Here is a 27,500-nt window from a genome sequence, read left to right on the forward strand (position 1 = left end):
AGCCCATGCGGGCTGGGCACCTTTTGGTGCATGACACTCTGAAAAAATAAAAACCTAAACCTAGTGTAGGAATAATTGGCCGATACACCAGAATGAATCAATGCAAAACCTTCTGTTTAGCCTACAGACAAGTACACAAGCAGAAGCACTGTCGACAGGTGGAAGAGATATAGGCAGAATGCAGGTCCCGTTGAACAAATGCCTTCAATGTTTGGGCCTTGATCCCATGTCAAGAGAAACAGTGCGAATTTTCTCTACTCTTTGAGTGCTGTCATCTGGGAGCCTGGTGAAAAGGCAAGCTTCTGACTCGGTGACACATCAGGCTTTGTTTTGCTTGCTGTCCATGATTTAAAGTGACCGGTTTCTTTGGAGATGCCAGATTTAAAAAAGAAAAGCTTCAGGCCCCAGCGTTATCGCAAGGCCTCCACTCGCCTCGGGACCGAACATGACAGCTGTTCAAAGGGGCTCAAAGTTGACTTTTTGGGAACAGAAAAAGAGAAAAGAAGAAGAAATGAAGATAAAAAAGAAACCCTTCCTGTTCTAGAGGAACATGATGAAATCTTGAAAGCCGAGTCAGAGGAATGAGGTGCTGACGAAGGCAAGCTTGGTCATCTTTTGTGTCAAGTGGAGTGTGACATCTCACTAAGCTCTCTATGACCGTCAGAACGGGTACTCCGGCCTGTGAATACTACTGTCCCACATTGGCCATTTTATTGCAATTTCTTGCATTCTGTTTATTTACATTTTTGGTATCATGGGAAATTTACTGATTGACATAACACTGACAGATGTCTTTACACTATTAACTGATGTGCAGGGAAACAAATGTATTCCCCAGTCATGATGCTGTGCCCAATTAACAGTGCATAGGATGAGACTGTCAGCCTGTTTCTGTAATATCTCCAGGCAAAAAAGAAACAGAATCAATACGTCTAGGGCATTTGTTTAAGTAGCTGTGTACTGAATATGAAAATAGCTATGAGCCATGCTGCTAAAGGCTTGACACGTATCATGTTTTTGTATAGCAACATTAAGTGCAAAACAGTGATTAGCACCTTTAATAGTAAATCACAGAAAAGATCTGATCAGAGAAATAACACTGACAGATAAAACAAAGACAAAGTGGGTTGTGTCTGGGCATTTGGCTCGTGTTTGAGAGAAAACAACAGCAACAGTAATATGATGAACACTCGTGAACCCACCCTACCCCTGGATGGAAATTATTATCGCTATTGCTCAAATCTACCACTCATAACACAAACACAGTACAGTATATAACTACTGTAATACTCTTCCTGGTTAGTGACCGGCTCGCTATTAATTGAGGACTAAACAATTAATTTGGCAAGAGTAAGGGTGGGTGTTTTGAATCATCCTAAAAGAAGTCAACAATATACTTCTTTGGTGAAACCATATTGACATTAATGTGATTGCTTCCCAAATCATTTTGCCCCAAACTGAATATATTCCAAACTGTTACATGAGATGCAAGCAAACCTGTGTAGCAAGTTTCCTGGCAGGGTCCCATCCCATTTTATATACTAGGTACTTGTATACATGGTATTATAGTGCCTTTTTTGTTTCCAAGTCATAAGAATTTTAGTTTTCAGCGTATAGAGCTTGCAAAGAACATTTATAATTTTAAATATCATCTAAGACTTCCTTAATACCAATACCTGAAGACATATTTCTAACCCTTCCCTGGCAAAGCCCTAAATAAAGCTACAGGACATATTTGCTATATTTCTATTTTTAAATTGTAATATCTTGCCTTTTTTTATCATGCACAACATTTCCTGTTATTTCCTGTTCCATAACACTGTAAAAAGCACTTCAGTAATTGGTTTCTCAAAGATATTTTTTATCCCCCCAATTTTTTGACTAACTTAAACTGATTTTCTATTTTACAGGATCTTTTAAACTTCATAACATTGCATAACTTGTGATTCCTTAAAACTGGAATAATTTACATTTCATGTTGAGAACAATTTATTTTAATTTGTGCCACCTCTGATTTGCAGTTATGCAATCTAGTTGTTCTCTGTTGTGTAAATATTCTTGCATCTTTTAATATTTTAAAGGTCCATACAGGACAGTTTATTGCTGAGGTCAAGTGGAACCTTCATATTCCCTTATAGGTTTTCCCCATAGAAGGTTTCACACAGAGCATTGGAGTTTAATTAAAAGTTGGCTGTTGTCTATGGCAAAAAGTATATAATTAATTGCATTTTTGCTTGTTTTGCTTGTATTCTTGCCACCAAATGACTTCAACAAGCAATTTAAAATAAGCTGTATGCATGTGAATCAGATGTATTAACAGAGGGTAGGTTAGATTCATAAAATAGAAAATAACCTCAATAAAGATTTGTCCAACAAAAGATAATAGCATATTATTTTATGCTGCTGTATTTTTGCACAACAGGGGCAACAATTAATAACTGACTGGTTCTTTGTTCAGTTGTCAGAAGATGTCAGAACAGACAACTTCTATGTAAATGAAAGGTTTATCAAAGATCCATGTGCAACATATAAATAATTAAAACCTATGTTAAAATCTAAGGCAGATAAAGAAGAAATACTCTTATTGGTCTGATTAAATAATCACTCTAATGGCATAACGGAGATACAGCCCTGTTTCCCCAAATGATGTCACCCTGTCTATCTACCCCCTCTGATTTCTCAACACTCCCCTTTCTTCCAACAATCTTTAACTCCAGGACGGCGCGGAGCAGTGTGTCCTACCTGAGCGTCTCCCCGGAGGACCCCCGGCGCTTCCACAGGTTCACCAGGCTGCTGGAGCGGCTGGCGGCGGAGGAGGACTTGCCGTCGCCCACGTGCATGCGCACCACGGTGGAGGTGGTGAAGGCGCTGCGCACGTTGCGCTCCGGCTTGGCCAGGATGATGTAGACCTTGGGCACGAACATGCAGCACAGCGCCACCGTGGCGCTCAGGCTCACAGAGAAGCACATGGTGATGATCTTGTAGTTGCTGCCGAAGTAGATGGGCACGAAGGCCAGCCAGATGATGCAGGTGGTGTACATGGTGAAGGCGATGTACTTGGCCTCGTTGAAGTTGGCCGGCACGTTGCGCGTCTTGAAGGCGTAGAAGGTGCAGCTGAGGATGAGCAGGCCGTTGTAGCCCAGCGGCGCCACCACGCCCAGGTTGGTGGTTTTGCAGATGAGCTTGACCTCGCGGATGCTGGGGTAGTCGTGGATGACCTCGGGCGGCTGCATGACGAAAAGGCCGACGATGATGCTGAGCTGGAGGAAGATGAGGATGAAGGCTATGACCAGCTGGGCGCAGGCGCTCATGAAGCGCGGCTTCTTGGTGCAGATCTTCTTCTTGCTGCCGGCCAGGATGCGGGCGATGCGGTTGGTCTTGGTGACCAGAGCGGAGTAGCTCATGGCAGGCGACAGGCCGATGCCCGCTCTCTGCAGGTAGCAGTAGACCACGTGCGGCTTGACGATGAGGCAGAAGGTGCAGAGGTAGCCCAGGCAGATGCCCGCCAGGATGATGTAGCAGAGCTCGCGGCTGGAGGACTTCACCACCGGCGTGTCCCGGTAAATGATAAAAATGGAGGTGACGAAGAAAGTGGCCAGTAGGCCGAGGCAGGCGAAGACCACGGCAGCGATGGGCTCAGGGTCGCCCCAGCGGAGGTACTCCACAGGAATGGGGTCACAGCCTGAGAACCAGCAAGCAGAACCTTGATTAGTTTTCTCTGCTCCATTTAAATTAGTTTGAAACATTGCCTCCCAGGCAAGAGATAGGAGGAATTCATTCAAAGGACAACTCTAATTACGCTGCTTTTTAATGTGCATTCAAGCAAACGTACAGGGATCAACGGAGGGAAATAAATACAGTGTCAAGTTTTTTGAGAGCAAACATTAGTATAGCAAAAAGGTTTTAAGTCATCTCATCATCTAATTTGTATTTTATTGGAAATGTTAGAATATAAGTGTATGAATAGGAATAAAGTAATACAGATAAAAGTGTTACAGTGGTGTCTGCACTGAGTTATGGTACTGTCTTGAGTCTATAATGCCACACAAGATCAGAACCTGACATTATTTGTTTTTTATAAATGTGTTATTGAGTATTTTAAATTTTTTCTAATTTGTTTTAAAATCTGAAAACAACTTGCAGTGAATTGCCGTATTATTGGTTTGCTCCATTGTGCTTGCTTACTGTGACGGTTAATTAAAATAGGAGTTGCTTCCAGGCAGCAAAGTAAATGAATAACCTGAAGAAAACACAAAACTACTTGTTTACACATTTTGGCATAAACCAAGCTGTTGTGAAAGCAGAGGAATATTATTGTTTCAATGCACTGACTCATAGCAGTAAACGTATACAGCCGTTAAACCAAGTCAAGGTGAGCTGTAGAGCTATTTCTACACAAATTAGCTTTCATTGTCCTGAATTTAAATGTGTACTGGAGCTCCATGATAGAACATTTTGCGTTGTCCCCAATGAGTGTGCAGCTAATCTCATATGGCAGACCCCACATAAACGGGGCCTTACAGTGCATTATACAGTAAATTATAGACCAATAACTTCAGTACAATTGAATATTTTATACAATATAATTCATGTCATCGTAATTAATATAGCTATCATCTTGCTACCACCAAAAAAGCATCCCTGACAAAGATCTGCATTAAAAATTGGACTTAATAAATCATAATGAAAATTGTGTCAGCATACAAATAATAATGGAGAGAAGGAGCAGATAAACTTGTCGGTAATAATCTACAGACCTTCGTCTCCACCATTTGAAATGAATAATTGCATGAAAGCAGATGAGAGTGAGCGGTTTTATTGCTGTGGCCAGTGTGAAGAACACAAACAATAAGCACAGATAGACTTGTGGTATAATCACTACAGCATGAGCTCCACGTCGGTGCCTTAAAATGGAGGTGTCTGTTTGTGTTGCATTCCCGACTGGAGGTACAATAATTCATCATCATTTCCCAGGAGAAGTTTTAAAACAATAAGAGGGCTGTCCTGTGGAAATGTTATCACTCGTGACGGGCGAATGTCATTTCACATTCTCCTGCTTCACTCACCAAATTGGGCAAACCAGAAATAGGAGATAAGAATGAAACTGAAATCTAAAATGGATTTAAATAAAAAAGTATGAATTAGTAAAAAATAATTAAAGTAAACCAAAAGGAATTCATTTAAGGAATGTTCTGCCGGTAAAAAAAGTATAATTTCCCAAAAAGAGCCGGTCATTTTGCTCAATTATATGTTTGCTTAATCCCATTAATATTCTACATTCTAGCCAGCGTTATATATATTCAATGCACTCTGAGACTCTGAGCCTGAATTATTTTTCTAAAGCTTCATCAGAGCGGTATTATAATCAGAATAATTAGAAAATGGAACTCGCAGCAGCCTTTCTTCCAGTTTCGTAATCAAGGAAACAATTACTTTCATTTTAATTGAAAGTACCCTACCTCCATTACGTTTAAAAGGATGCAGTGCCTGGCCACAAAGTGCTATCGCTTTCCCCTTTTTACGACCAAAATAATCAAGGAATGACACATTAGAAGCTTTGTAAAGGAACCAGATACATTTTGTAGCTTTTTTTGGAAGGGGGGGGGGGGGGGTCGGGTACGTCAAACAAAACCTTTCTGGTCAGACTAGTAAAAGAAAAAGTGGCACTGTATCCCCAGGATTACACCATTATGTTTTATACAGAGCAGGGTAACCATGGGCCTGGACTCTGCTGGGTTTGCATTGCTTTATGCTCATCAGATTGATTCAGTTCTGTTACAGATAGCCATGCCCTCCCACTTATGTCTGGCTCACTCAGTCATCAGCTATTGACAGCCATTCCAGCCACGAGAGCAGGCACACAGATCGTTTCCAAGTGGACCTTATGCCAAATGAAAGAGCAACAAATTGCATTGATCAAAAACACAGATCAATAGCTACTAAACACAATTAGATTCCAAGTAGATTAGATCCGAGTTTATACATACACAAGCAACCATACATGGGAAACAATGACTTTTTTTATCTGTTTCTTTGACCACTGCTCCCAGAAACTGTATGTGTTGACAAAAATACTATAAAATATGATATATTCATTAAATATATAACATTAAATGAACATGGATGAACAGCCATACATTGACAAGGAATGCACACCTCCTTATCAAGAGATTACACCTACATTTTATTTAATGCATTTATATTTTATGAAGTTATAAACTGCGCTGATGATTTTTCATTTGCACCTGTGTGGGGACCGACACCGGTGGAGTTGTGTTATAAAGCATGGGTCACGGGAGGGGGAGAGAGACATCATGAAGAAGGGATGTAAACAAGCACACCGTATTATCACATTTTCACTGCGTAATCCATCAAAATGCATGCTGAATTACGGACTCTTCAGTAGGGATTACCGATTTAGTCAATGTAGACATCTTAAAATACACAATGGCCAGTATTCTCCTTCATCAGTGGCTCCAGTGCTGGAAAGGCCAACAGTCGCTGGTCACCCTTGCATGAAGAGGTGCTGCAGCGTTTAATGCAGGGGTGAGGCTCCTCATTTCTCTGCCCAGCTCCAGAAATGGAAGTCTTATCATTTTCAGAGCCTGCCCGATGCTCCTCCTCCACTGAGCCCCAGCTTCACGGAGGATATGGCCCGCCAGATAATCGCTTAGGAGCCACAATAGTGAGGAGAAGGAATGGGGTCCGGGGGCTTCTGTCACACCACCGGAGGAAGAGTGCCTATCCTATTTCCCAGAATCTAAAGTTTCGTTCAGACAGACGGCCAGTCTCACCCATGACTCTCATTTACAGGACTTCCCCAGAAGGTTCTATTGATACTTCACTAAAACAAAGAATTCATGGGTTTTGAGAAGGGCAAGCAACTATGATGCCGGAGCACCTGCCTGCAGAACACTGACATTTTACTGACCAAGTATTTATGGAGCACCAAAGCGTGCCATAATAGACCAGAATAAATTTAATTCAGTTTGTAGCTGGAATCCATGGTATATCGCCTCATCTTCCATCTTTTCTGCAGTATGTGGATATGCGTGACCACAAAGAAACAATAAAAAGCAAGTGCTTGAAGCAGTGTATACCAGCCAAGTACATTCACATTTGGGTTTATATCAGCTCCTTATGCATCTCTGCATTATAAAATAAGTGCCAATCTTACATTCAGCAGGAGTCTGCCATTGCATGCACAAATGAAAAGACTGTCAGGTCTCCACCATCAAACTCCCTGTCCATCTACTGCCACTGTGGTGTAGCTATGGCATTCTATGACCTAGCATAGAGAATGTCTGGCTCATGGTGCAACGTTTGGCTTCATCTCATAGTGTGGACTCCATGTTCTAGGGGTTCAGAGACTCACCTGTGAGGTCATATGTGGGCCAGGAGCCCAGGATGCAAGCACGGCAGGTATACTCGTCGAAGACAAACTCATTGTCTTTGCAGGGAGTGCAGGTCCAGCAGCAGCTGACCTCGCCTTTACGGATCACCTGAAAGGAAATTTAACATTGTGGCGATGTAGGTGGAGAGGTTTAGAGCTCTCTGGAGTATTGTAGCAGCATTAGCAGCATTGTAGTGAGGCTACCAGTGGTAGCCAGGTCACTTTGTATAAAAAAATTTCATTTACACTTTTAAAATAATTTTTGTAAATTGCGACCTAAACTATCAGTTAAATTGCATTCACTCATGCAGAATCTATTTAGACTATTAAAACTGTGAGGGATGGAATTGCCAGAATGGCAGCAGTGGCAGCAATTGAAAGAAGGAAACATAACTAGTGTACCTATCTAGGAAGGGTGGTAGTTACTTTAAATCCCACTTCATTGCAAATAAGACCATACTGATTAATTTTAATTTTTTGTTTCTTTTTCTTTTTAACAGATGGCTCGATGCAGTATAGACATATTATCACAACTTCTGTTGTTGTTGTTAAGTTGAAGATTCACCAGCATCACTCAGCATCACATGCTCACATGATGTCATTCAGAAAAATGTCCACTAATATAGTAAAATCATGCTGGGGTGAATTAGGTAAATAAAGGCAGTTTGCATGGCCATTTTCAGTGCCATAGCAGTTGAATGTGTGAGCAAGCAGAATTCTGTTAGAGAAACGTCACATAGCACTTTGCCTTCCTATCATCACCCACACTACTGATCACATCCAGCAGTCCATAGACCTCAATCCCCAACACCACACAAATACTTTCTGAACTCTACCAATATTGTTGAGAGCTGTGTACTTGAAGTAAGCTCAGAAATTTGCGAATACGTTTTTAAAATCCTGATTTCATGTTGGCTGAATAAATACCTTAAATTTCAGGAGTGGTTTCATAATAATATCCTTAATCATCATGATTACGTGCCGCAATGAGCCATTCCCGAAGCAGTGTGCTTAAAGCCATCGTCCCTGCATCTCACCTTTATCTGGCCCTTGTCACAGGGCTCGCTGCAGACCGACTTGATGATGGCGTTCTTGTTGGCCCAGATCTCGTCATCATCGATTTTCAGCCCGCTGTTGTCCCAGCTTCCCACGTTGATGTAGTCGTAGTAGTCCTTTCCCATCTTCTTAAAGTTCATGATTTCATACCTGGGAGGAACAAAACTTTCATGTTAAGCCTGTATAGATATTGGTCATCGTAACCAACAAACAATTCTAACAAATATTGCGACAGCTTTGCGGCTATGTTGTCCAAACTCATCTATGGCATGAGCCACGATCTCACCTCCCAGGGGAGTCTCCGTTCTCATCAAATAGAATTCCCTCCCCGGACACGCCCGTGAAGTTTGTCTTCATGAGGAAGTCCAGGAGCTTCCTGCCATCGATGGGCCTCATGGTATCACACAGGCCACTGTATCCCGGGCACAGCGCTCTCTGCATGTTGTGGAGCCCATAGGCCATAGAGTAGATGGCATTAATAACAAAGCCCATCTTGGTGTCCTGTGCGTACTGCTGCCGGAGGTTCTCTTTCCCTGAAGGGGAGGGGTGATGGCGAAAGAGAACAGTGTCAGTTCACAAATGTTCTCACACTCAGAGTCAAGGGGAAAAACCCCACCAGAGGTGCATTTCCCAAAAGCCTTGTAATGTACTTAACTCCATTGTAGCATTCTCATGGGAGCCAACTTTCATTTCCCAATCTCTCACACGTGGCATGTTTTTCTTCCAAAACTGATTGAGAGTTGCAGTAAAACTTTGATTAATAAGTGTTTTCAAATCCAACATAAATATGTGAACTATGTGCTTTTAATGAATTCTCACAGCATATTGCACATGTATGCCTTGCATATGGTGCTTTTTTAATCTACTGAGTCATATCATATTGGAAGGGCTGAAAATCATAAATATTAAATCAACCTGTGTATTACAGTGGGGAAACCGATATATATATGCATGAACTGGAAATGGGAAGTATAAAGCGTGGTGTTTTTACACATGTGTATCCGAATGAACAAGCACACATACAGGCACAGGCACTCACACGCCCACACACATCTTATTCTCTGGCAAGGCCAATAGTCCCACATCTCCACTGCAGTTTGTCTCCCCACTAGCTGTGGCTTTGCATTTTATGAGTGACAGCTTGACAATAGTTTCAGTTGTGCAGGTAAAGCTTAAATTGATCTGTCAATTATATGATATTGCTTTGCTACTGGCTGATAAAATTGACTGAAGGTGAAGCATTCTCAGCTGATATTAACATGCACGGTCAATTGCACATTCATATTAAACACATAAATAAAAAATATAAATCATACAAATGCTTATAATGTATTAATTTGTTATTTTTACATAGTGTCTTCCTTAAAACAAGAACCAAAGATTTGTCAGTGTTTTTAAAAGAATGTTTGGGATGTAGGGTTCCTTCACACAATGCTGTAAACATTCGTAAGTTTCATTGTCTATTGCCTGTCTCTCTCATTACTGTGAAATGCACCCCAGATGGCAGAACCTTCCAGCAACCCACTGAAAAAACCTGAAATAAGGCCAGTCAAAAACAGAAGGGCCACCAGTGTGTGATCAGAAGATCTTAATTTAAACAGAATAGGTACAAGTACTGATCTGAATCACAATAATCAATGTAAAAATATTTTTGATAACAAAAGCAATAACTACAGCAGTAGGGCTAAAGGCAATATCATTTCACTTCTATGCAGCTGTCGGTCTTGCAGATGATAACAGAGGAGAGAAGAAATCTAATCTCGTAACACCCCAGATACAATGGTATATTCTATTTTCTCAATGACAATACAGGGGAATGAGATTGAACAGGTCCCTGTTGGACTGGACGCTGCTCTTGTTATGCCACACGCACTATATATATTCATAGATAGACACACACACACACACACACACACACATACATATATGTAGACACACTCACACACAGAGGTTAAGGCTGTATTTAGCAAATACTGGTGGAGAAGCAGTGTTCAGCCCTTCCCTCCCACATATTGTCTGCTACAGGCCGCTAGCGGAAATGTTCATCCCTTTGTGATGACACAGAAAACATTTCAGTATAAAATCAACTCTGACAGAGTACATGCAGTGTCTGTTGGACTCAGTCTCAACTAGAGTTAAAAAAAAAAAAAATTCAAAAAGATTTTTCACGGAGCACAATAACATATTCCTTCTTTTTATCAAGAAACAGTGACTGGACATTAGTATTGTGCAGCATTAGGCAACAGTACACGTTTACATCTAGTTAAATCATTAGAGAGAATGACTATGTAATCTCATTTTATGTTATGAATTTTCCCCATGGCATTAAATGCAGTAATGACATTTACAAGACTGCCTGCTTTCTCCTCCCTTGATACAGTATTGTGACACATTAAATTTTGATGTGAGATTTAAACACAGAAAACAGGGATGCCTGTGTCACACTGTGCTTATATAGAGTGAGCAGCGAGGATGCATACTTGACAACTGTCTACCCACAATTCCACAGCCACTTACGCCAACAAGTTTTAATGACCCGCTTGGCTTTTGTGCATGAATAGCCTGTGCAATACTAATATGCTGATCTTTATTTTTTACTTAAAGAACTGTTCATATACAACACTAAGTGCATGTGATTTTAAAGACAAAACAAAAAAGCAGTCTATTCAAAATTACATAATGTTTTTGTTTTTCAAATTATTCAAAGTGTGTCATTAAAGCAAAGCCTTTGAAAAGGTGTTCAGAGGGAACTTAAATGAACGCAACGGTAGAGGGAAAGCGAGGCGCTTCATTTGAAAATAAAAGCCTTTTTGGAATAATGTCTGGAAAAGGGCATTTAGAATAAATGTATTGGCCCCAATTAGCTTTCTCTTGTGGGGGGGGGGGGGGCTTAAATGAACAATCTGTGTGCAGCTTCCGCTGGTTGCTTCTCTGTCATTAACATGAGAATCACCCCACAAAACGCCTAACAGAAACATGAGGCTCATGAGCCTGATTGATGTATTCATGCGTCTCTAAAACAGAACAAAACCCCACAGGCCAGGTCCACTGAGTGGCCAGATGTTCCTCGTCTCTGATAGTTCAAACATTCTCTGCTTTTGGATCTCCAGATCTAAGCAGGTTCCAATTGTGTGTGCTAGAAGTGGCATGGAGTGTCCTTTCCCTCTGATGTCGAGGCAGATGTCTGGGTCTCAGGTCTATGCCCATGATCTGTAGTAACCTCTAGAGACCACACTGATATGTACAGCTTTATCACTCAACAGGTTGAAAGGGAAAGCACCGTATTTTGGGTCATGAATCCACAACCCTCTGGTCTAATGGCAACCTTTTTGTGGGGACCACAACCATATTGACTGTAACAGCAATGTATCAGGCACAATGCATATCAGAAATAAAAAAAAGAGTGCACTAGCTAGTATACCAGCAAACTGAGTCCAATAGGACCGTATGGCACAGAATGCGACAGGAGTGCGCTGGGTGTAACAGCAGTGCACTGGGTGTTACATGTGTAAATCAGGAGCAAGACATCTGTAAGGCAAGATTGTCTCCAGCAGAAATGTACTGGAAGTGACTCTAACAAGACTCTGAATACTCCAGTACCTTCCCATATTCATTCCTCCCCCCTGTTCAGTGTGACAGGAGTGTATCAGGGGAGATGGGAGTGCATCAGATATGGAATATAATTATGTGTGAGGGTGGAAGAGGCGTAAGAGAAATGCACTGGGTGTTCTGGGGTCGATGGCGGTCGAAGCACTCACTGCCACAGGTGCGGTTGTACTTGAAGCTCTCCTGGGGGTGGCCTTTGAGGCGACACTGGAAGCGGTGCTGCCAGAACTCGGGGAACCAGGGGTTACGCAGGTTGGTCTCAGGCCTCAGCTTCAGGTAGTAGTCATCGAACCACTTGACATCAGCTGACTGCAGCTTGATGGTAATGCCACCGGCGGCCTCTCGGACAAATCCATCTGTGACATCATAGCGGTCAGCCCAGCCATCACTGCAGCAGGGAGATGAAAATTAAAAGAATGATAAAATTAATAATAGAATTTGCCAAGATCATAGGGTAGGGAATTTTTTTTTTTTTTTTTAAAAACATATTCCTAACAGCACAAAAAGGACTTGTGTTTACTCCGTTTTTTTTTTAATTATGGTAACACCACAACTTTTTTCAGCTAAAGTCTCAAATGGCCAAATAATAGATACCCTGGTAATTGGTGAGTTCATCTGGATAGGAATGACAAGTTTCTATTCTTTACCAATCACTCCCTGTGTTTAAACTGGCCCCCATAATTAGGGGACGACTAAGTACTCTCCTTTCAGTTCATGTGTTAAAGAAAACACCATTGCAACCTCTTTGCTTAAAAAAATAAAAATAAATAAAAAAAGGTCAATGGCAGTATAATGTTCCTTCCACAAATACTTTTTACTGACTTTAAAATTCAAAATTTTACATTTTAAATAAAAATTTATTTATAACCTTTCTGTCAGCTTTGATACACTGTGATCTCTTTGGTATGTGAAATGAGTCTTGGAGAAGCGCAAATGGGTCAGCAGTGTGCATTCAGACACTCCTGGTTAAGGATAAGGAGCAGAGACTGCAATGCCACAGTCCTGAGCTGACCTGCAGTGGTGTTCCTTTCCTCCTGCATGTCCCCAGTTACTGCAATGCCCTCTTGAAATAATGAAGGGGTATTCAAGAGGCACCAGAAGATTATGACTAAAGCAAAAATCCACTTGATCAAATTCTTAAAATTGTCTGTGAAAATCTCAGTATAATAGAGAACAGATTTTATGGTGAATGACCTGAACAGCTATAAGGCAAAATGGCATATTTTAATAACAGAGAAATTTAATCATAAGATGACCATTACGAACCTAGCTGTAGCTAGGCTGATATCAATCAACCGAGTCTCTTTACAATTCAAAGGGCACTGCATGCAAATCACCAGCATTGCTAACTGAAAATAACCCAACATTTTAATTACATCTTTATCTTTTCAAAGCTGCATTTGTCAGAAGTGCCATATATTTGCACATCCTGTCCACAATTTGAATATAACAAGAATATTTACAGAGCATTAAATATTCCTTCTCAATAATAACAATTTTTCTCCATTTGATGTCCAAAAGACTTAAGTGTGAGACATGGAAAAAGTACCCCTCACTACCGTGGCCCAATATAAGGGAAATCTTGAGGAAATAATGAGTTTGGCATTTGGTGCTGATGTCAAATCTGCCATGACATTTCAGTTAGAAAATGGGAATTATCCGAATAACGTGATATGAAACCACATCCACTGTTATCCATAGCTACAACAAGCACGATTTCCATACTAAAACCTAAGTATATAGAATATAGTACATTGGATCCTCTTTATTCTGCTTGCGGATTGAATTTTAGTCATCAGAATAATTACTGCTGCCTGCTGAGTGACGCCTTCATTTGTGAAGAATGATTGTAAATTAAGAGAGCAGCGAGATTGCAGCATACAGATGGCCTTCAGCACATATAATTAAAGGATTCCCACCCTGATCTGTAAAAGCAGTAGGATCTGCTGGTTTTAGTCACCTTAAACCCAGCCGCAAATTTAGACCCTCGGAACCAGGAGAGGTGAGTTAACCATGTAATCAACTGCAGCTGTGAAATTAACTGCTTTAACTGCTCTAATCAATGCTTTTCTAATTTTATTTTATTTTTTATGTATGTCTCATTTTCTTTGAAGGGCCATTTAAATACCTTTTCCTTATACTTTTACATCAGAAGCCAGACCTGGGGAGTATTTGAAACGAGTGGTTACTTTAAAAAGTAGCATACCTATCAATAACTGTCAGGTAAATGAGGTCACCTTCAATGGAACATTTTACCAACTGAGAGATTGTCAGTTATCTTCTTGGTTAATTAATAGTCTCTCATGTAGGTCCACCACAAATGCAACAGATCTGTGGTGGGTAGATACAAATGTTGAATGAGAGAGATATTCCATTCACCCTCATAGATATACCACACCCACAAAGCTTTAGCACAAACAAACAAATAGAAGCATGTCCTCCAATACTATGATGATGTGGTCAGGGCTTTATGAATGGCAAATATAGTTACAAATACATTGGTATTGTTTAAAAATGAGACATTTTGTGCACCTTATCTGTACCCCAGTGCACCCTCTGCTTAGACACCTTCTTGCCAGCATGGAAGGATTAGCAGCCTAATGCCTTGAAGGTGAATGATGATATCCTGTATATTTATCTCTGTCTTAATCCCATCTTTCCCATTCAAAATAACTTGCATTCAGTGATAGCTTGGCACAGTGATATAAAAACCATAATATTTATGAAAAGCCCGTGTTTCATGAACATTCCTTCCTTTTTGCAGTTATCATATATTTGTCACATTCCACAGTAGATGAGCCCAGTCATTTTTGCCATTGCTCACTGTAAATGGTCTATGCCTTGTTGCTGAAACTTGTAACCTAAGAAGACATGTTGGCTCCAGACTGCATTCTTAGACAATGCAAAATGATTCCGATTGCTCTGCCATAAAATAGCACATTTTCATACGTAATTATTGCTTGAAATAAATTCTGTCTATGAACCATCCTCATGTCAATTGTTTCACATGAAAAGACATAAATTATTTCTTCAGACAGACAGAAAGGAGGTGATTGAATCAAATTACATAAAACACACTTGAATCAGTCTATGTCCGATTTTGTCTTCTTTTCTCAAAATATGTCAACATAATTATGTTTATTTGTGTCACCCTAAAGACATTGAGTAGCTATTTTTACAGGCATCACCAATTTTTCAATATCCCTGTGTAGTTCATAATTTGGTATGCACACACACTGAACCAGTTTCCCGAATGGCTTGAAAGCCATTTACATTAAGCTATTCTAGGGCCAGCATAACAATGCTCAACATGGATGTAAATCACTTCAATGTTACCAGCTGGCATCAGATGTGGATGAAGATTTGATGTACTTTGAATTTTACAAACTTGTATGATATGGAAATAGGCAGTGATAGTGTAGTCTGATAAAAAAGATAGCTTTTAAATTCATACAGTGGCATACTATGGTGAAAAAATGCCCATAATGCCCCAAAATACAAAGTTCATATGCTATATTGCGATTGATGATCACTCATTCAGAATAGTGATTCTTTTAAGGTCTCAGAAGGCCAACATACTATACTACAAAGCAAAGAAAGCAGGGAATGGGACACAAGAACATGTTTTGAATTGTAAGCCTAAGTTAAAAGAGATGTTTTCCATGTGATAAGGGAGAAATAAATCTCTCGTCCCTCACATCTGAAATCTATGATGCCCTTGGGGCCTAATAATTTATGAGTGTGTAGGCCATATGTTTGCCCTGTTATCATGCTAAATTAAACATACTTTTTGAGGGGAAGTGGACATACATAGCTGATGGCTATCAGGGTGCTGTTTTTATTACTGACCCCTAATACACAAAGCAAACCAGTGTGGTTTCAGAACTTGCACCAGCAAGCTGTGAGACATCACTAAACAACAAATAATATTCTGGCCATATGCTTTCCAGTCAATGACTATAAGAGTGTGATCGTGCAAGTTAAAACTGAGGAGGATGTTAATCCACAAATGGAGTCGTACGTAATTTTTGACCCTTAGTGTCCCAGAGGCAAATTATGATAATATTGTGTAATGAGGCCTAAAAACAAAATTTAAAGTGAGAACTTGGAAGAACAAGGCAATGTATACAGAAGTAAATTATTAAATAAAGTTGGTAAATTGGCTGATTGATTCAGTAGTCAAGTTAAATAATAATTTCCTATGCTAAGCAGAATGGATGGGTTTCGCCCACACACTCATTGAGTAGTGTGTGTGTGCGTGTGTGTGTGTTGGAGGGGATTCATTCTCCATTCTCCTGATTCCTTATTTCAAATTTACCCTCAGTATCTGTGGGAGTGTGCTGAGCAGTTCAGTAACAAAAAGACTTTCTAGACCTCACCCATCCACCAGCCAGTGCCTGGTAGTTAATCTGGGTCAGTGACTGCATTATCGCTTGGACACCCGCAGCCCACACAGACACATGCAGTCAACTTCCTGCCAAATCTTGCCCGGGTGCTGGTGCTCCTCCCCCAGCCCTTTCATCAGAGGTAGAAGCATACGTGTTTTGTCTGCCGATTGCCGGACCACAGATGGCAGGCGAGTGTGCTTGCTATGGATCAGGGCCCTGCTCTCTCGCTCGCTCGCTAGTTTAACGAGGAGGAGCAGCCTGCAGGAAGATGGAGGCTGGAGTGCTGAAAGCTGGTGTGCCTCGTCAATCACAGCTATGCTCAAAAGTGCCACAGTGCGTGCACCGCCATCAGGAGGCTGACCGAACCTTCCAAGTGGGGTCGTGGATGAAAGCTGGGGGAAGCTGTAATTGGGGCATAGCATGGTGTCAGGATGTTGCTCTGGCTTCGCAAACAGGTCACTTATTAATGGAAATTTAGCTCTTATGGGACGTCCATGAAGCAAGCCTCCATACCCATGTACTGGTTAATCACAGATTCTATATTACCAACAAGCAACTGGGTATTTCCCCAGAATTTGAGAATTTTGAGGTCACATGCAAATGTAATACAGTCTACAGCCATGAAAGTATAAAAAGCATGCATTTCACAAAATGTTGGGTCTTGTGTTGGGATCCCTTGGATTTAAATTCAATTATGTTAACTTTTTATGCAAATTTCAAGGGGGTGTTAACAACATAGTAATAGTGTAACATAGTTATATAAATTAGTATTTGGGGAGGCGATGGAGATTATAGTCCACCTATGAAATGGCATTGAGGTTTTGAAACAGCAGTGACATGACGGTTCAAAAATCAAGGTTTTATATTGGAGAGTTGACCAATGCCAATGTACCCTGATGGTAATAATATTACATACAGTATGTCGCCTTATAAAAACATGAACAGAATGTTTTGTTAAGACCATTAGACTAAACATTTCAGGTGGTCGCCACCACACTGCAGCTTTTGTCTGATATGCAGAAAATGACATCTGCCCACGTGAATGGCCAGGCAGACATATTCAAAGGTGAAGAATCAGGTCAATAGGGACAATCAAGGCACAGTAACCCCAAATGGGACCATGTTCTACAAGAGTCTGTGTACTGATGATAGCTTTGCCTTGGGCAGCACAGAAACAAGAAGCCCATGGGGACGAAGTGACATACTGCCTGGCAGGTTGCAGAGCCATTGTCAGAGCTGGCTGTGACCTCCAGCTTGGCTCAGCATGATATGGAGATGCTCTCTCATGTGATAGGTTTTTTTTTTTTTACCCCCTGGCAAAATCTTCCGGTCTTCTGCTGCCAGTACTGAAGACCAACTAAGCTGTCTCTCGCTCCCCACCATCAATTTAATGACACATTTACAGATCTTTCATTTCTCCACTTAAATTCTTTAGCTTTGCTTCAGTTCATTCATATTTCAATGGCCAAGAACAGGAACATTATAATACAAAGCTAAGTATTATCAACGTTGAGCCACTGCCAAGAATCTGCTGTGCAAAATAGGTCATTGGTTTGGCTATTCATTTCCTTCAGAAACATCAAGGACAAAAATGTGCCAGCATTCATCTCGTGGTGAAAAAAGCAGCCATTTTCCCCTCATCCCTCCATCTCTTGTTGGCAGTGACAATGTTGAGGTGGCCTGTTATATCATATAGGACATCCAGTGTTCACACAGAACTCCCACACTTCACTGAACACCAATATTATTGTTTTCCTTGTCTCATAACTCTTCAGGGCTTATAGAAGGAGGGTTACTTCAGGTAATCCCAGGGCAAAAACAGCACAACCAGAATGAATCTGATTTTGATTTCATACAAAGCAACAATCCGTGGTGCATTGAAGCTGTCTAATGGAAGGGACCGCAGCACCACTTATTATATGCTTGTTTAAAAATGCACATCATTTAGAATTATCCACTTTTTAAAGTGTAATATTTGCATTTCACACACCACTCAAGGCTGTCTTTGCTGACAGATGAACACTGATTGATTTATTTTTGGTATATTGTTAGCGTGACTTATTGTTGAAATACAAATTGTGCAAAATACATTAAAACCATCGGTGTGCAGTGTACTGAGCAGTATTGTTGTACTTGTTTGCTTAAATGCTTTTCAAAGTATGAGAATTTGGCATTCCATTATGTACACTCCCCTTCTTTTCACACTCCCTGTATTAGATCAACTAATTGTTTTTGGGGTTTTTTTTTTTTTTTACATAAAAATCACAATTAGGCACTCAGTTGTATGTTTGTCACTCGGCTGTGCCATTTAAAAGCCTACATGGAAGTAAAGATTTTAAATACAAATTGAAATACAAGTTTAGATTCCAGTGGGTCACATGATATAGTCAACCTGGTGTCTCTAGTCATTGGGTCCAAGGTCAGATTCAATTTTTACATGTGAAATTAAGCTAAAGGTTTTGTTTGAATTTGCATCTTCCTTTTGAGTGACTGATTTCTAGAACAGTTGCTGTTCCATCACAAGGCACAGTTAAACATCACTTTATATTGCTATACATTTGGTGCCCCTCAAACATTCGGTCTTAAACCCAGACTCTGGTCTTGCCTCAGTCTTCCTCAGTATCTGTTTTCACTTTGTCTTGTCTCTTGATTTGGACCACAAGGGCTCATATTTGTTTAGTCAAGTCTTTTTTTAAATCTGAGCTGTCATCAACAGTCCCAAAAATGTCTGATATAATACAGGATAATTGTATAAATATAAGCTTTTTTCCTTTTCTTTGGTTAAAATGACCCATGGTACTAGGTTGTGCCATTGCAATATCAACCAATGACAGTTAATTTGAAATGGCCTGGTTAACCCCAGCTGTTAACCAAGAAGAAGACCTACTCTATCGGAGATAAATTAATTGCCATTTGCCTTCTGTTTTCTAGTAAAACACATAATCATTTTGCCTTCTGAATGCATAAGGATCCATGTTTTCTTTTGAAATATCATGACACAGTACATTTTGAGTTCTCTTTATTGTTGCTTTATCTAAGACAATTGCCGTCATGGTCTCCAATGGGTTCCCATTACTTTGGTCTTGGTCTTGACCCCATTGGTCCCGATCTTGACATGGATTCAGTTAAGTTAATTAGCTCTGCATCATCTCGGTCTTGACTTGGATTCAATTGGCTCAAGACTAGTATTGGCCTCACTTTTGGTGGACTTGAATACAACACTGATATCTGGTGGAAAAAAGGAAGAATGAACCTGTCTGGGCTGATATGGCGTATGTGTGTGTGTGTGTGTGTGCGTCAGCAGGCTAGCAAAAAAGAAGTCTATAAAATTAGCTACTTCCTCTTTCTCAGTGATCACAAGTTACAGAACGGCACACTGAAGGTTGCGGTGTTGGTCAGGATATAACACATGGCTCAAACTCAGCAGATGAGCCTGATATCTTGTTCTGCCTTTCCCTTTTAAATACAACTGAGCTGACAAATGTCAGAGGAAACATAAACCTACACAATATTTTATTCAGCATAGGTCATAGGCTACCAAAAACATGTTTTGTGAAACAAGCTGGTTAAAAGCTATCACAGTGATCTATAGATGTTGTTAGCTACTAGAAACGAAATTCTATGATTACATTATCTTAGGTGCTTGTTTAGTGTACTTTCTAAAAAAAATAAAAAAGCAACTCAAATGTGTTCAGGAATTCTCTTCTGGGGTCCACAAAGAATTGTGTTGCAAAAGAGATTTGAGGATGGGCCCAAGGTTTAGCCTGCTAGGCTACTTCTATCTTGCAGCAGGGAAGTTGCCAAGCTTCAGATCAGAATAAGCTGGAAAGTCGTATTGTAACAGCACATAATGAAATGCCACTGAAATTTTCAAACTGAAAAGTGAAAATTTCTCAGTGGAGTAGATTTTGAATCATGGAGGAGTCATGGAGGAACTCTAAGAAATTCTTAACATTCATCCAAGGAATATCTGAAACCTCAGCAGCTTTGAACACAAGCTCAAATATAAATGGTTCAGGGACAAAAGCTCCTCCGCCTGCATCTTATGCTCTGTTCTGAGGTTTGTATACTCTACCTGTGCTGTTGCAATCTGGAGCTTTAACATGGCATCATCCCTTTATACTTTTACACCAGCGTTGTGTGGATCAGCCTCGAGTGGCAATTCTAACTCCATAAAATAATGCAAGAACGTGGCGCACAACAGCTCACCTCAATAAGTACAGATGAATTCAATAACTGTTTAATAATCAATAAAGACGGGCCCTCTGTGGCAACTTGTCCACAACCAGTGCTCCTTTGTCTCATCCCCTGTGGCCACACATGACCCCCACAGTGAGGGTAGCTGGCTGTCTCTACAACAATCGATGCAGATACTGAAGGAGCTGCCCAAGAGAGAGATGTGGGGCAGAGAGAAAGCCTGTCTGCCAACATCAGCCACCTCTGGGAAATCAAGGAGTCACGTCGCTTAGAGATCTTTAGGAGAGACGGTAAAACAGAAATCACCTTCCTTGTCCTTCTATCAATGTTTAATTATTTGGGGGGGCATGGTAATTTGGCCCAGTCGTATTGTACTCTAGAGAGACGGCTGCATCACACTCCTTCCTTCTTTCCTTCATATAGCAGACTACTTACTCATTACTGAACATATCAACCGCGTAGAAGAATAATGATGATAATATGAAACAGTGAGGCTAAATTTATTCATTATTAATTATTAATTCATTATTTATTCATTTCAATGTGTACAATATTTGCACACCCCATCTATTTATCTATTTATGAAGAAAAAAAAATTATATATATATATATATATATATATATATATATATATATATATACATACCGTACAGTGCATGCCATGATGTTTGGGACAAAGATATTTTTTTATTGATTTGGCTTTGCACTCCATAATTTTTGCACTCCAAATAATTATCATGTGGTTGAAGTGCATATTCTCAGCTTTTATTTAAGGATATTTCTATACATTTTGGTTTCATCATGTAGAAATGACAGCCCTTTCTATAAACAGTCCCCCCATTTCAGGGCGTCATAATGTCAAGACATTTGTCAAAATGAGAGCCAGAGTTGTGCCAATGAAACCCAAGAAGCAATTTGTCCCGAAGATTACAGTGCCCTGAAATGGGGGCCTCTGTATAAAAAAAAAGAACTGCAATTGATACATGATGAAACCAAAATCTATAAAAATGCTCTTTAATAATAGCTGACAATCTGTACTTTAGCCACACTTGTATGATTACAAATGGAGTACAAATTCAAATCAAGAAAAGTTATGTCTTTGTCCCAAACATTATGGAGCTCACTGTATATATATATGAAAATCAGAAACAGATACGTAAATTTGAACATACTATAGATATATTTCAACCTACCTGCACAATATATACAGTATATATATATATATATATATATATATATATATATATATATATATATATATGTGTGTGTGTGTGTGTGTGTGTGTATGTGTGTGATTTTCAGAACCCCTTCACTTTGACAAATGTCTGATGTCTGAGTCATTTGCAGTATATACGCAATAAACAAATCCAAATAAATCCAGGAAATAAACATTTGCTGTTTTTCACTCTTTTAAAAGAAAAGAGGCTGAATGTTCAAGAGGAAAAATCTTTCTTGTTCATTTTGTCTTACAATGCAGATATCGAGCACCCTTCTGAAATGCTTAGCTGTTTGAGTCTCCAGGGGATGCAAAAAACCTGCCTGAATGTAAACACAAGTGATTTCCTTTGAGAAAAAACTGCAAACCAGTGTTTTCTGACCTGCGCCATGGTGGACTGCCAAGCAAGTCACACCAGTATCATCTTGATGCTGCAAGGGCCAAAAAGCACCTTGGTGATAAATCAAATAAAGCCTTCACTGAGAAAAACTGTCCACAGACACTTGGCAGGCCGGTCATTAGCTATCAGTGATATGCACAGCAACTGGACCCTAATCACTGTTGTTCATTTACAAATCATTGAACCGCGCACCAGAGAGAGAGAGAGCCAGAGCACGCACACACATGCATGCAGATGCACAGAGAAGCACCATGACACAGGATGCCCAGGTATGTTCACAGAAATCGATAACGTCTCAGAAAAAAATTCAAGCATGGCTTTACTTTGGCTTTGCTAAGTCTGTTTTGGATGGCGCAATGTCAATCAAGGTTATGCATATTAACCAGGCCAGCACAGGAATAATGCAGACTCTGAGCCATGAAAATGTCCCTGAAACGTCACTACTAGACATAAGCAATCAACCATACCAAAGAAATATGCAAAGAAAAATACACAGACAGAAGAGGCAGAGTGACTATCAATCTGAGAGGCAGAGCCTTGACCAGGTGGTTAATAGACACAATGATTCTCCATCTATCAGAATCTTCTGTTAGTGACAGCATGTAATTCTGAATAACAGCTCTCGTGCTCTCGCCCGCGTCTGCAGGCCGGCTTGTGCATTCACCCAAAGGCCAGCATCTCAAATGACTGCTTCAGCCCTCATTCATCTCCTGCATCACCATATATTCTGCCCTCATCTTCTTCCTGTTTCTACTTCTACCTGGTCTCATTCATAACAGGAGGTTCTAAACTAATGTTGACTTATAGCAGCATACCTTGCCAGTATTGAGCCACATCTGTTGTCAAAGATATCATATCAGGCACACCTGGTGAGGCCTATAAGCCTAATATGGACATAATGTCATCCTGTGGGAGCAGGGGGATGTCACTTAGGTTGGAGTTGATGGCTTTTTGGGGAGGCAAGCACAACAATGTCAAAGAAGGGAGCCAGAAGGTGACTGGCTAGGATTCCACTGCGTTCAGTCATACAAGAGTGGAAAAAGCCATTACCTCCCTGCACAACCTTTGAGTTTGGCTGGCACTGAGCCACAAGATAATTTCCTGGAAGAAGCGTGCTATTTCATGACAGTAGGTTGATCAAGGTGTTTGCTAGAATACAGGATTCTGCATTCAGCAGGTCTTGATCACATTTGAGGGTCGCAAAGTGCATCCAGAATGGATACAGGACCTTGGCTCTTTTCCACACCAGCACTCCAGTAAAATGTAATAACCTTCATTCTGTTTCCTAGATATGACAAAAATAAAGAACTGGAGAAAGGGTCGATAAAAGCAAAAGCAAAATATACAAGTGATTATATTTCATTGCTGATTGAAAAAATTATGCAATTTTGGAGCATTGCTAATGGATGGAAGGCTAAAGTGCATCAGTAAGAGCATTAGGGACAGTTGCTGTGGCGGAGCTGTTCATCCAAATTAAATAGTGACCTCTTTGCACTCTTGAACCCAACAGCACCATGTTATTTTAAATGTAGTGTGGGTGTTTTCCTGTCAGTCAATAATGACAAAAATTGTAACTAGACTTGGTGGATGTTAGAGGTGGCCGGAGGATGGGCGATGGGAAAAGGAAGCATGCTGGGGACATGTTTAATGTGAACTCAAATTACAACCTCCAATGCTGAATTCAGTAAACCCCATTCGCCCACTTGCCTGCCTCCCACCTTGTCTACCACCCCCACCTTTTGTTCCATGTAGTGCACTTCATCCAATGGTACCTGGAAAATCAGAAAGTGCTGTCTGATGCATGATGTTTTTCAAAAAGGAAACACAAACATTTCCATCATAACATCTGTCAAACAACCACATAGGCAGAAACACATATAATAGCACAAAAAATATACACAAACAAATCAATACAAATGTAATGTTAAAAGATATGGAGATCAAAAATTATTCTTTCTAAATCAATAAAGCTTTATCTCCAGTGCCATCATTTTCCAATTACTGAAGACAGCAAGGTCCCCAAAGCACAGATTAGATCGTTTTCTTCTTGTTGTCATTATGAACAGCAGAATTGATCATATTCCCCTTTACCGTTTCTCCATTCACCATATCAACCTCTCATATTGGGATGAATAATTCAAATTGCAAATGTGAAGCTGTGGTGATCTTATTTTTGCTAGGGCACATGATACACAAATTCTACTTTTATTTTACTTAATAGGGATAACCATCAATATTTAATTATAATATCTTAGCCCCTGTGGATTTTTTTGAAGAATAAAAAGTTGAAACAGGGGTTGTTCTGGCAAAGTAACCCTCCTCTTTGGCTATCTAAAGAATTATTCTGAAGAGAGCAGGGTAAGCTGGTGGATCAATGAGCTAGTGGACAATGTCCAATAACTGATTAATTGTGTGATTCTGTACTTTCTCCTCGTCCCCCCATCCCTGTTTTAATCTTCAGATCGCCTGATCTATAACCAAGAGGATTTAATGGTGTTTGTTTTCACACTGGAGTTTATAGGCATCGCAGCAAGAAGGAGCAGAACACTGATGGCGTTTCTGCATTTGGAACAAGGGCCAGGATCCACATCACTCGCTGTTTCTTTTTCTCTGGTGTCATTCCTCAGTGAATCCATGCAAGTGCTAAGACATTTCCATGCTTGTGTCATGCATACGCAGGTCTGAGGACTGTTTTAACGAAGAACACAGTCCTCCCAAGTTTGCAAATTTAGTTGCAGTCATTCAGAACAGACAGTGGGAGAGATTCAGGCACTGTTCAGCCACAGTAAGGCATAACCCCAGGGAATGACGGACAAGTTCTCTGAAATGGGATTCTCAATTCTCGCTACTGTACTGTACCTATTTTCTGCTCTAGATTGCATGGGCATTTTGTTGCTTTTCCACCGTTGCATTGTGGTACCACTGTGGCCTTTCCATCAGAGGAACAATTCATTTACTTCAATTCTCTGGGAAAAAAAAACACACCTTTTCCTCAAAGCTGCAGTTTTTCTGGCTTATGACCAGGGAAGGTGACAGAGGAGCAATCACACTGTACACGCCGAGCAGAGAGCCTGGCAGGCACACAGAAAAGCGAGGACATGCCTATCTGGTCCTTCACTGAATGTCTGGTTCAACCACGTTTGCTGCCATAGCAACCTGACGTGGACTCTAGTGTTCCAAAATGAACATCTGCTGTACAGCACAAGACACTGCAATGTTGCCTGTCAGTCTGTCAGTCGCATTACTCAGTCGCTTTCCCTTTAATTTTCACACCGGAGACAAATAAGCTCCGTCGTCACGCAAAATGCTCCCAAGTTGCAGATGTTTTTTATAGCTCTCTCACTGAACAAAATGTTTTGTCTCGCTCTTAGCTGGTGCACAAGCTAGAAATGTCAGATATTAACCAACACAGCAAGGAAAGTACACATCTTTGCTTAAAATTATATTCATGCTTGTCACCCAATTTAAGCATCTTGTGTAGATCACGCTGAGAAGATCCAGTCTATATTTGGAATTCAGGCAAATATATTCAGGGGGTTTGATGTCAGTTGGAGTATTTGTTGACTGAAGAGTTCTGCTACCACGGCTGAACCGACTCCAGACATCAGCTCTGCCTGAAACCCTTGAGCCTCCAGTGTACAATTACATTCACTGCTCTGAAAGTGTCAAACTGAGTGGCAGCATTCCCCATCCTGACAGACACACACATACGCACGCACGGTCGCACGCTCGTCAAGCAAAGGCTTAGCCATTTATTCAGTCTGTACAAGCCTCACAATTTTGCATTTAACAGCACTGTCTGTTCGCACTAGTTTCAATACTATATTTATTCCTGGTACCCCTTTGTTTGTAACTGCTACAGTTTTTTTTGTTTTAGTTTTTTTTAAACGACTAAATTATTCATTAGAATCTGCACTGTATTAAATCGAAGACAGACTAAGGTGACATTTCAACTGAGATTAAGAGTAAATTACACAGAAATTATACATGGAACATAAATATTTATATAACACAGAACGCAGAAAATATGCCCAATACATACACAGATGTAGAAGTAATGTCAGTGACTATGAATCTAATGGTATAAGAGCTAATGTGAGACGTGTGGCCCTTTTAAGGAAGTCAGTTCTATCAATACTAATTTTTCATTTTAACTTTCTAGTCCAAAACTAAGACGCCATAAGTATCAATCTGAATGGCTTCTGGACAGATGGCTTGAACACCATAACACAATAACCTTCCAATATCAGGGTCCCCCTGTAAGGCCAATCAAAGCTAAGCAGTCTGGCCCAGAGAAGAGATGATGTAATCAATGACTAACATGGCAGCTTATATAAGCAGTAATTAGTCCTTATGTCATTAAGATATTTTATACTTTTTTTGACATCATACATTTCATAAGCATTAAAAGCTTTTTAAAATACTGAAAAGTAGTCAGGCATTCTCTCACCCATCAAGCAGTGGCACTAAGAAGGGAAACAGGGCGCGACCTTGACTATATGGTCAGGGAAGAACCCATTTGGGATATGTCACAATTGTCAAACAGAAGCACATGCAGCATATGAGGTTTCTAAGCTGATTACACAGCATGAGCGATGATGGGTAAAAGTATATCCAGACTCTCAGAACATGTCAGTTTGCCTGGTTAAAAACCAGACCCCTCCAGTTCTCAAATACCTGTGCAGCCTGCACCCCTAACAAGACACAGAGATTTCACAACACGGGCAAACGGCTGCATGGCTCTTTTCTCCCATTTGAGGCTCTTTTTTTGTTTTTATGCTATTCACCGTGCCCAGTGCTACCTTGGAGTGGATAGCCAACTGAGCATGATCACAACCCTGCCCACAATCAGGCTAAAAGTTACTCCCTATCTACAGTATCCCTGTCTCACACATGCACACACGCACGCACACATGCATGCACACGTACGTTCACACACACACACACACACACACACACAGTGGGCGCACACACACACACACACACACACAAACACACAGTGCGCACACACACACAGCTATAAATTCTATAAAAAGCTATAATATAAAGGCCAGAAGTAGGATTTCTCATTGCAGGCTCTCTAATGAACACCTTAGACAGAAAACACATCACTTTCATTCCTCGAACAAAGTTCTTTTGTGGAAAGCTACTCTAAGCTGGATTGGGTATTCTTCCCCCACTATGAGGAAGTATGTATCCAAAATAACAGATTATTGAACTGTTTTTCAAATAGATCCCTGTGTG

General features: G+C 40.5%; 1 protein-coding gene across 1 annotated transcript in view; it reads right to left on the reverse strand.

The window, feature by feature from the left end:
* The window catches only part of grm5b (glutamate receptor, metabotropic 5b), a 73,184-nt gene that overhangs the window by 6,168 nt on the left and 39,516 nt on the right, over positions 1–27,500 (reverse strand). The window contains exons 4-8 of the mRNA XM_064302345.1: positions 12,208–12,443; positions 8,736–8,982; positions 8,431–8,599; positions 7,376–7,502; positions 2,743–3,682 (exon numbers count right to left, since the gene is read on the reverse strand). Coding sequence (XP_064158415.1) covers positions 2,743–3,682; positions 7,376–7,502; positions 8,431–8,599; positions 8,736–8,982; positions 12,208–12,443 — 1,719 coding nt within the window. The remainder of the gene's footprint in view (positions 1–2,742; positions 3,683–7,375; positions 7,503–8,430; positions 8,600–8,735; positions 8,983–12,207; positions 12,444–27,500) is intronic.

Source organism: Anguilla rostrata, chromosome 12 (assembly GCF_018555375.3).
Source record: "Anguilla rostrata isolate EN2019 chromosome 12, ASM1855537v3, whole genome shotgun sequence".
Classification (NCBI taxonomy): domain Eukaryota; kingdom Metazoa; phylum Chordata; class Actinopteri; order Anguilliformes; family Anguillidae; genus Anguilla; species Anguilla rostrata.